At 43.9% G+C, this 11581-nt stretch overlaps 1 protein-coding gene across 1 annotated transcript in view; it reads right to left on the bottom strand.

Moving 5' to 3' along the window:
- LOC109927494 (cornifelin homolog A-like) overlaps window positions 1–7892 on the bottom strand; it is a 9832-nt gene extending 1940 nt beyond the window's left edge. Inside the window, exons 1-3 of the mRNA XM_048613054.1 lie at window positions 7703–7892; window positions 6053–6189; window positions 1090–1187 (exon numbers count right to left, since the gene is read on the bottom strand). Coding sequence (XP_048469011.1) covers window positions 1095–1187; window positions 6053–6189; window positions 7703–7814 — 342 coding nt within the window. The 5' untranslated portion in view covers window positions 7815–7892 and the 3' untranslated portion in view covers window positions 1090–1094. The remainder of the gene's footprint in view (window positions 1–1089; window positions 1188–6052; window positions 6190–7702) is intronic.
- Window positions 7893–11581: the final 3689 nt, after the last annotated feature.

Below are 11581 nucleotides of genomic sequence, written 5' to 3'. Positions count from 1 at the left end.
ACCCTCAGCCTTTCCTCATAAGACCTTCCCTCCATACCAGGCAACATCCTGGTAAATCTCCTCTGCACCCTTTCCAATGCTTCCACATCCTTCCTATAATGCGGTGACCAGAACTGTACGCAATACTCCAAGTGCGGCCGCACCAGAGTTTTGTACAGCTGCAACATGACCTCATGGCTCCGAAACTCAATCCCTCTACCAATAAAACCTAACATACTGTACGCCTTCTTAACAACGCGATCAACCTGGGTGGCAACTTTCAGTGATCTATGCACATGGACACCGAGATCTTTCTGCTCATCCACACTACCAAGAATCTTACCATTAGCCCAGTACTCTATTCCTGTTACTCCTTCCAAAGTGAATCACCTCACACTTTTCCGCATTAAACTCCATTTGCCACCTCTCAGCCCAGCTCTGCAGCTTATCTATGTCCCTCTGTAACCTACAACATCCTTCTGCACTATCCACAACTCCACCGATTTTGGTGTCATCCGCAAATTTACTAACCCATCCTTCTACGCCCTCATCCAGGTCATTTATAAAAAAGAGGAGGGCAGGGAAACTCACAGGGAAACCCTCTCAAAGCACTGATATACACATGATAAGTTGAATGGCTTCCTGGTGTGTCACATGAGTCTGTGATATGAAATATCAGATGAAGATGGTGTTGTGATGGTGCTACCAAATGCAGGCAGGGATTGATGCCTTGGGAAGCTCAGGCTCTCGGGAAATGTTCTGCACAATGTTCAGAAACATTTGTGATTCCTCAGATACTGAAAGAAAAACAAAAATTGCTGGAGAAACTCAGCAGGTCTGGCAGCATCTTTGTGGGAAAGGAACAGTAAACATTTTGAGTTCAGTGACTCTTCTTCAGAACAATTCTGATGAGGAGTCACTGGACTCGAGCATCCAAAAAGGAGTTGCATAAATACCAAAAAGAGACTTGGGAAAGAGAAGGGCAGGGGAACTCACAGGGAAAGGTTCAGAGTTTCAGTTAGTGCTGATGAATTCTCAGCCAACAGGAGCACATCGAGGGGGAGAGAGGAAAGAGTTTTCCATTTAGAAAGAAGTAGCTGCATCTCTTACCAGCACTACCCACTGCGGGTACGCAGTTCACGAGTCATTCGACAAAGCTCACATGGACCACAGCACATCAACATTATGGCATCATCACAAATTGTTCCCTGTAACACACGACAGAAATTACATATATGTAAGAAATCTTTCCTGCTAAAAACACATTGAAAACATAAAATGTAGAGGATATTCCACATTCACCAACATCTCAACAATGAGGAAGTTACCAAAAAGATTGATAATGGCAGAGCAATAGAAGTTGTTTATTTAGATTTTAGTAAAGCCTTTGACAAGGTGCCACATGGTAGATTAATTAGTAAAGTTTGATCACATGGGTGAGCTTGCCAATTGGATACATAATTGGCTTAAATGGCAGGAGACAGAAAGTAATGGTGGAGAGTTGTTTTTTGGACTGGGGGTCTGTGACCAGCGGTGTTCCATAGGATTTGGTTCTTGGTCCTCTTTTGTTTGTCATTTATATAAAATGATCTGTATGAGAATATAGGAGGCATGGTTAGTATGTTTGCAGATGACACCAAAATTGGCGGCATTATAGATAGTGAAGAAGGTTTTCTAAGGTTACAAAGGGATCTTGATCAAATGGGTCAATGGGCTGAAAAATGGCAGATGGAGTTCAAACTGGATAAATATGAGGTATTGCATTTTGGTACAACAAGCGAGGGTAGGGCTTATACAATTAATGGTAGGGCCTTGGATAGTGTTGTAGAACAAGAGGGACCTACACAATTCTTTGGAGTTTGCATCACATATAGACAGGGTGGTTAAAAAGGCATTTGGCACACTTGCCTTCATTTTTCAGTCCTTTGAGTAAAGGAGTTGTGAAGTTAGGTTAAGGTTGTACAGGACATTGGTGAAGCCTCTTCTGGAATACTGTGTCCAGTTCTGGTCGCTCAGTAATAGGAAGGACATTATTAAGCTGGAGAGGGTTCAGAAGGGATTTACCAGGTTGTTGCCGGGTAAGGAAGGTTTAAGTTATAAAGAAAGGTTGGATAGGCTGGGACTTTTTTCACTGGAGTGCAGGAGATTGAGAGGCGACCTTATATAAGTTTATAACATAATGAGGGGCATAGATAGAGTTAATGGTAGTTGCCTTTTCCCTGGGTTGGGGGATTTCAAGACAAGGGGCACATTTTTAAGATGAACGGAGAGAGATTTAAAAGAGACATAAGAGGCAAACTTTCTACACAGAGCGTGTTCACCTGTGGAATGAACTTCCTGAGGAAGTGGTGGATGCGGGTACAATTATAACAATTAAAAGACATTTGGATAGATACACGAATAGGAAAAGTTTGGAGGGATATGGGCCAGGAGCAGGCAGGTGGGACTAGTTTAGTTTGGGATTATGTTCGGCATGGACTGGTTGGACCGATGGGTCTGTTTCCATGCTGTATCACTCAATGACTCTATAATAGGTAATTCTTCAACAATCTCTTGGACAGTTACTACTAGTGGCCTTTCAACTGGAGGAGGCATCGCAATCCCCATTTCTAATAATAACAGAAAACATTGGAATGGCTCATCATGTTTGGCAGCATCTGCAAAGAGAGAATAAGACTGAAAGTTCTAAATCCAATGTGACTTTTTTTCCATCTTATAAAGCTGCTTCTGGCTGCTGTGTAAACACACAGTGTCCAGAGTCACAGAGTCATAGAGTCATACCAGCGTGGAAATTGACCCTTCAGTCAAACTCGTCCATGCCGACCAGACATCCCCATCTGACCTAGTCCCATTTGCCTGCATTTGGCCCATATCCCTCTAAACCCTTCCTATTCATATACCCATCCAGGCATCTTTTAAATGTTGTAATTGTACCAGCCTCCACCACTTCCTCTGGCAGCTCATTCCATACATGCAGCACCCACTGAGTAAAAAAGTTACCCCTCAGGTCCTTTCTAAATCTTTCCCCTCTCACGTTAAACCTATGCCCTCTAGTTCAGGACTCCCCCACCTTGGGGAAAAGACCTTGGCTATTCACCCTATCCATGTCCCCCATGATTTTATAAACTTCTATAAGGTCACCCCTCAGCCTCCGGTGCTCCAGGGAAAATAGCCCCAGCCAACTCAGTCTCTCCCTTTAGCTCACACTCTCCAACACCAGCTACTCCCTTGTAAATCTTCTCTGAGCCCTTTCAAGTTTAACAATATTGGGTCACTGCTCAGTGATGGGGAACAGGCACCCAGACAGATTCCCCCTTTCCATGAACTCTTCATGAACCAGTAAGTCTCGCGGATACTTCCTGGCAGATTAGATGAGGATATCACAGAGAGCAGACAGGTTCAGGAACAATCACTTTGTGGGAAATGGGTTTGGCTGGCTGTCGATATCAAAATCCTCTCCTTCACTTCATTCTATCCATGAAACATGACACTTTTCATCAACATTTGATGGCCATCAGGGTCAAAATGCTGTCTCCCACATACATCGACTTCAATAGGCAATCTTCTCAAAACCACTCAATCACCCTCATCCTCCCAAAATACTTTCTTCCCCAAAATATCCACTTCCTCCCAAAACACCCTCATCTTTTCCAAACAACCTCATCCTCTCAAAATATCGTCCTCCTCAAAATACCCTCATCCTCACAAAATACTCTTATCTTCACAAAACACCCTCATCCTCCCAAAACACCTTCACCCTCCCCAAAATACCCTTGTACATCCTCAATACACCCTCAAACCTCCTCAAAACCTTCATTCTTCTTACAATGCCCTTAAAGATTCCCAAAATGCTCTCACCTTCCTTAAAATACCCTTTTAACTCTTCAAAATGCCCCAAAACAACCCAAAAATGCCCTCAAATCTCCCCCAAATTCACTCAACCCAATCCACCTACATTCCTCTTTTCATCCTTCAATCCATCCTACTCACTATGTCCTCCAGCCCATTTGACACAGCTTTTCACTGCATTCCTCAATCATAGTAACCCACATTCTCAATGTAACATGAAGCTGCATTCGTACTGTGTCCTAAACTAAGAAACATAATCTCAGGGGTCCAGAGCGGCGTCCTCAAAAGATTAAATACTAAATCAAAGAAGAAAGTAGATATGGCAACCAAAACTTTCGTCAAATGGAAGAAAGAGTGAGAGGGGTATCTTAAAGGAGTGAAGGAGTGGAGACAGCATGGTTTTGGGAAGGAATTCTCGATAATGGGCCATAGAGACTACAGCCATGGCTGACAATCAAGGCACAAAGGGAGGAAGGTGACACACAGAAGACTAGTGAAAAAGAAGAGTGTGTTTTACTGGGATTGTCAAGCAAGAGGAGATTCTAAAATAGAGAGACATGTAGCCATGAACAGATATAATGATGAGGTTTGGACATTGGGGATGACAAAGAAAGGGTCATGAGGGAGCAGGACTTGATACAGGCAACAGGAGTCTGAGGGAACAGAAGTTTACACAGGGCAGGGAATGGGAAAATAGAAGCTGTTGATTCTGTAGGTGGTAAAAGTATGGCTGAGCGATTCTGCAGGAGATAGGGGAATGCTGATGATGATGATGGGCCATCTTTGTTATGGAGATCCTCAGTCTCTATAGGGCGGCACAGTGGCTCAGTGGTTAGCACTGCTACCTCACAGCGTCAGGGACCCAGACTCTCGGTCTTTCTGTGCCCAGACCCTTAATCCCTCAGTGAAACAACTGAGTGGATGGCCAAAACTTAGTGACAAACAGGCCCAAACATTCCATGCTGTTGTTGGAATTTCAGCCTGTTACATGAAGCTTCTTACTCTGTCGTTCAACTTATTTCTTCGTTTTTCTGCCTTTATTTTCTATGTTTTGGATAATTTTCCTGTGTTTCCAGATGGTGCTGGAGAGAGGTGCCACTGTACAACACTTTTCACTTTACTTTGTAACAGTAAACACAATTATAAATCAATCAAATAAATAAATAAATGTTTTTTCTGACCTCTCTGTCCCTCCAGATGTGGGTAGATTATTGCACACCTCCTCTACCCTGTAAGTGTGAAGGTTAGTATCACCCTCCCATTCTCTTCATGTCTTCATCAGTTCACACTCAAACTAAAACCCCAAATTGGGCTTTCACCTTCCGCTAAAGAAATTAACTAAGTGACTTTTAAAACATTAAAATTAAAGTGAAGCATAGTAAATGTTCACTGGAGTAATGGCTTCAACGGTCAGCTAGACGGGACAAGGAGAGCTTGTCTCCCCAGTGATATTGGGAGGAGTAAGCTGGGACTGCAGACAATATGCATGTGGTGTGAGAGAGACAGGGGATGGAGCTAGCCTATCAAATGATTCTGATTAGCTTTGTGCTACAATGAATAGCTCTAGCATGTTAGGCTCATTAAGGCATGGCTGAAATCCCCATGAAAGACAGGAAGCGAGAACAACAATTTGAACCAAGGTTTAAAAGACAATTAACAATTTAAAAAGTACACCTGTTGGGAGACAAATCAAAGACTTGCAGATGCTGAAAGTAACAAAAACAGAGGTTGCTGGAGAAACTGGCAGCATCTGTGGAGACAGAAGCAGAGTTAATGTTTCAAAATCAGGGACCCTTCTTCCGAATCTGGGAGAGGAACTGGGGAACAGGGACCTGTTGAGAGATTGATGGAAATTCAGGGATTGGTGGAGAAAGCTTGTTTGATGATTGGTGGAGAAGGTTCATTCAGTGGTTGGTGGAGAAGACTTCCTCAGGGATTGGCGAAGGAAGCTTTTTTCAGTGATTGGTGGGTTTGGGTTAGATGCTGTTGCTGGAAATGAAGACCTTAGTCTGGCCCTCAGCATTCCACTGCCGATGTTATTTGCCAATTGTTGTTCCAGAAGCCGTCAGGGGTCAGAGGTCATTGGGGGCTCAGAGGTGGTCTGGGGGTGGAGGTGAACGGGCACTGCAGTCAGCGCTTGACTCTAAAATAGTTTATTTGACCTCAGGATTGGTACAGGCTAGACCGTGGGTGGTGGAAGAGTGTGAAGAGTTGCTTCACTTACCTCAATATTGTAGGAAAGTCTCATGTGAGTTCTCAGAGCAATCAGACTCCCCGGAACCAGTGGCAGGCAGCAATTCTCTCCATAAATGTGGGCCAAATGACAGCCCAGAATCTGGGGGCACAAAGCACCTAGGATACCTGTGGGTTGTACAATCCATATTTAATACGCATCATGACCAAAGATTTTTATTGTCTTTCCTGAAACCGGAATCACCACATTTTACAGCCCTACTCAGGAGACAGCAGTTTGTAGATGTCTCTCCACCTGGATATGTGGAATGTGAACACAAAATCCAGAGGACTGTGCTAGTGTTTACAGAGTGTCCAGAGGAGCGTGCCAGTGTTTACAGAGGATCCAGAGGAATGTTACATGAGATGCAAACAGGCTATTTCTAGGACCAAAGGGCTTAATCTTAAAATAAGGGATTGCACATTTAAAACAAAGGTGGGGAGGAATTTCTTCTCTCAGAGGGTGGTGAATCTGTGGAATTCCTTCCCAAAGAGGACTGGCGAGGTTGGGCCATTAAGAGTCTTCAAGACTAAGTTCAATTGGAGTTTATGATCAGCCATGGTGTCATTGAATGGCAGTCAAACTTGATTAGCTGAATGTCCTACTCCTGTTCCTATTTCTTATGATCTTGACATATAGGAGCTTGTGTGCAATGTCATACACAATCTTTAAATCCAAGCAGGAGCAGGGGCAGAAATCACAGGGCTTGAAGCTGCTCCTAGCACAAAGCCCATCCTCCACTGCTGCCACATGCATTGTCCACTGCCCTGAACCCCAAAAGTGACCGTCCCCGCATTGGGCACAGCAGGCTTCCCAGTGCTCTGGGCCCTAGTTATTGAGCCCTGATGTACCCTCCTCAATACAGGATGGGATGGCCTGTCTAGGGAGTGGGTTCCTCTCTGGGTCCACAGTGAGGTGTTATTGATTGCTAACGGCACTGTGGAAAAAGCAGGAATTCTGAAAAACTCTCTGACTTTACCTAGCCACTGGTCCACTGAGATGCTGAATTCCTGGTTTTGTGGAGAGGTTTAGCAGGTACATGATGAATTTACACAGTTACAGGGACTGTCTATGTGGCAACAGAAAACAATCCCCCTCCGAGGGGTTTGAAACAGTTGTTAGTGAGTGAGGGGCTCAAGCTAAGTGCAAAGTTTGGGAATAATGGGTCTCTTGTTTTGGAGATGAGGAAGAATTTCTTCTCTCTGAGGATTGTTTGCCTTTGGAATTCTCTTCTCCAGAGACTAGTCAAGGTTGGGATGTTGAATATATTCAAGGCTGAGTTCAACAAATCTTTCTAATTGATAAAGGATATAGGGTTGTTGGGTTATTATGGGGACAGGGTGTGCAGACAGGAAAGGCCACAATCAGATCAGATCCTAATGAATGGACAAGCCGGCCTGAAGGGTCGAACAGCCTCACCCTGCTTTGACTGCTACTGTTTGTCATACCTCCTTAACCCCAGCTGAACCTCTGCCCTGTTCCTCGCCCTGACACTCTTCAGGGCTGCCTTCATTCCACGACTCACTGTGACCCCTTCTCAACGACTTGCAACTCCAGCCCCCCAGTTGCTCAGACCACATCCCTCCCTGTATCCTGACACCTTGCCACTTGTTCTGCTCTGCCCCTGATGCTGGTACTTACAGACAGGTATGTTGCCAGCCAGGTCACAGATTCCTGAGCTCCATGAGCCTGTTCCGATCAGTGGGCGATGTTCCATAATGGGTTGCTGGGTGATAACACCTGGCAGGCTCATACTCCTAACAGCAAGAGGTAAGGCTGTGATAGTACAGCGAATGGGCTGGCTGTGGAAAGAACACACATCATCACTGGCCGAACCACACTGCCTGAAAACCAACTCATAACACACACTCCTGTACAATCTGTCACAATCAGGCACAGATTCACAGAGTCACCAGGAACTTTGGCACAACAAGATAAAGTGAAAAATGCAAGAACAGTATGAATGAACCAATCAGAGAGCATCACAACCTTGGTCAGCGATTTAAAGAGACAGAATGATTCACATGTGAGTGCATGAGGTTTGTTAGGGGAGTGCGTCAATGACTCACTGGGAGATGGGCCGATAGTTCATTAGGGAATGGGTCAATGGTTTGTTGGGAGAGCATGGAGAATTGAAAGGAAGAATGTGAAAGAGAGAAAGACCATTGCTTTGCTGCTGTTTTCTGCTCCTAATTCCTTCAGCTGTATGTTCCACAATTTAATGAGTTCCTAACTCTCACTATCTTTGTCTTCCAACAGAGGAACTCCATTAGGTCCCGCTCATGAAAATTTGAAAATTCATTTTGATTACATCAGCAGACACCTTCTTTGTCTCCAGAATGTATTGTCCCTTTACCCATTGCTCCCAATTCACCAACCAGTCCTGTTGTCTTTCCCTGGGTTTCCTGGTTTTTGTTTCCAGGTTTTATTGCAGAGGCTAAAACTAAACATAATAGCCTGGATTTTCCATTGGCCAGTTAATCATTTCTGAAGTGTACTTCAGGTTTGTACATGGTAACCCTGAAGGATCTCTGTCATAGCACACTCTGAAGGACCTGCCTGGAAAATCAATGATTCTGATGGACAATTCATCTATGCCTGGCACCCTCAGACAATATCCATTTAAACTGGAGAATTCACACAGTTCTGCTGGAGTTAAGTAAACAGTTTCTCAGGAAAAGTTAGAATATTGAATACCTGGTCTAACTCTTAACTATTCAACTGAGTCAATACTAAGTGCACAAACCCCTAACTATACCTTCCTCAGACCCCTTGCAGCCCCAGCACCTTGATCTGACACCAGCCTATCACCAGTTTGTGGATGACACAAAAGCAGGAGGAAAAGGCAAGTGAAGAGGATGACACAAAGAGGGACACAGGGATATAGACAGGTTAACCAAATGGGCAAAAACTTAGCAGATGGAATATAATGTTGGAAAATTGTGAGATTGTGTATTTTAACAGGAGGAAACAGAAGAGCTTAATATTATTAATAAGACATGGGAGTACTCAATGAATGACAGGATACTAGGAAGTTCAGAGGAACAGAGGGTTCTTGGGGTGTTTGCAGATCCCTGAAGATGGTAAGGCAAGTTAATAGGATAAATAAGAATGCCCACACGACACTTGCCTTTATCAGTTATTCAGTCATGCAACATGGAAACAGACCTTTGGTCTAACTCAACCATGCCGAACAAGTTTCCCAACCTAAACTAGTCTCATTTGCCTACATTTGGCCCATATCCTTCTAAAACTTTCCTGTTCATGGACCTATTTGAGATGTCTTTTAAACGTTGAAACTGTACCTGCATCTACCACTTTCTCTGGCAGTTCATTCCACATATGAACACTCTCAGTAGATTAAAAGAGCAGGAGTTCATATTCAAGTTGTACAGGATTTTGGTTAGACCACAGCTGGACTACTGGGTGCAGTTCTGGTCTCCACACTGTAGGAAGAATATGATTGCACTGGAGGAGTTGCAGAAGGGATTCACCAGGATGTTACCTGGGATGGATCAGTTTAGCTCTGAAGAGAGGCTGGATAAACTCGGGTTGCTTTCTTTGGAACAGAGAGGATTAGGGTGGGGTCTTGATTCGGGTGTATGAGATTATGAGGGGTGTTCCCCTTAGTTGAATAATAATGGGGGCATAATTTTAAGGTGAAAGGCAAGAGGTTTAGAGAGGATTTGAGGACATCTTTTTCATCCAGAGGGTGGTGGGGTTCTGGAATGCAGTGCCAGGCAGGGTAGTAGAAATAGAAAACACACCTTTCAAAAAAGTACTTGGAATTTCATAACATTCAAGCTATAGACCAAGTGCTGGAAAGTGGGTCTAGTGTAGATTTACAGTAGTTCTTTGTTGATGCAGACTCAGTGGGCTGTACTGTATGATTTTATGATTCAATGATTATTTAAAAGGAGAAAGACTGCAGAAATCTGCAGTATAGAGAAATCTGGGAGTACTCATCCTTTAATTACAAAAAACTAGCTTCCAGGTTCAGCAGATAATTAGGAAATGGAGTGTTGACCATTATTTCAAAGGGAATGCAGTATAAAACTGGGGAATTCTTGCAAAGTTGTACATGGCACTAGTCAAACGACAGCTAAAATATTGTGAACAGTTTTGGTCCCTTTATCTAAGGAAAGATATACTAGCATTAGGGGCAGTTGAGAGAAGATTCAACCAGATTGATCCTGGGCATGGAGGGATTGGTTTATGAGGAGATGTTCAGTTGGCTGGGCTTGAACACATTGGAATATAGAAAAATGAGAGGTGACCATACTGAAATGCGCAAGGTTCTTAGGGGACTTGATGGTGTAGATACAGAAAAGTTGTTTCCCCTTGTGGGAGTCTACGATCAGAGGGCACGATCTCAGTGTAAAAGACATGCATTTAAGACAGAGATGAGGAGGAATTTCTTCTCTCTGAGGGTAGTGAATCTTTGGAATGCTGCCATTAAGAATATTCAAGGCTGTGATAGACAAATTTTTAACCAGTAAGGGAATCAAGGGTTATGAAGACAAGGCAGGAAAATAGAGTTGAGGATTATCAGATCAGCTATGATCTCATTGAATGGGGGAGCAGCCATTATGGGCCAAATGGCCTACTTCTCCACATACATTTTATGGCTTCCCCATTCCCCCCCTCCCCCCCAACCTCAGGATTGAACTGCCTTGCTGCCAAATTTGACCTCTGCACCTGACCTGATATATCCCACCTACACCCACCCACCCTATCAATCCATCACTTACATGCCCTTCCTAGCAACCTATGAACCTGGCACCCTTAGCACCTTACTCCCAACCCACTGGGCCCCCTACCAACTGGGTATTCTTCTAACCTGGCATACTACACCTACCCACCTGGCACCTTTCCTTCCTGGTACTGTACCCCCTACTCACCAAGCACCTCCACCCTCTTCCCATCTGGCATCCTACCCTCTCAGCATCACCCTCACACTTACCTTTTGTACTTACCATTTGACAACAGCTGTCAAAGAGGTTGTTTATAATGCTGGACATTTAAATGACAGAATATAATTCAGCTGTGTAAAGGGAGACATGGTTAAGGTTAGAGTTAGGTTAACCATATCACCTTTCCCAGCAAGGGACTTGTCTGGATGGAAGTATGGGTCCACATTTCTGGAGGAAGCCTGAGCAGGATCTCCTATCAGAAATAAGGAGCTCTTTCATGTCATTAAAAAAACACAGTGGAGTGGCAATCTGAGTGAGATTACAATTCCTCAGAAAATCCCAGCTCTGATCCCAAAGCCAGGGAGAATACAAGCTCAATTCTCAGATCCGTATCATTAGCAGCAATTATTTAGCTATCTCCTGTTTGGTGAAAGAGACTATATGAGGAAGAAGTAAGCAACATAAAGCCAAACCACCAAACCACAAATTACAGGAAGTACAGCATTGCAAACTGTGCACCAAACAACCATCAGAAACAGGATACACATTAAAGCTAAAACCTGAAAGAACTGTGGATGCTGTAAATCAGGAACAAAAAAAGAAGTTG

The sequence above is a fragment of the Rhincodon typus genome, chromosome 27 (genome assembly GCF_021869965.1).
Source record: "Rhincodon typus isolate 14 chromosome 27, sRhiTyp1.1, whole genome shotgun sequence".
In the NCBI taxonomy this organism is placed as follows: Eukaryota; Metazoa; Chordata; class Chondrichthyes; order Orectolobiformes; family Rhincodontidae; genus Rhincodon; species Rhincodon typus.
This window is presented reverse-complemented; position numbering and strand designations above follow the sequence as displayed.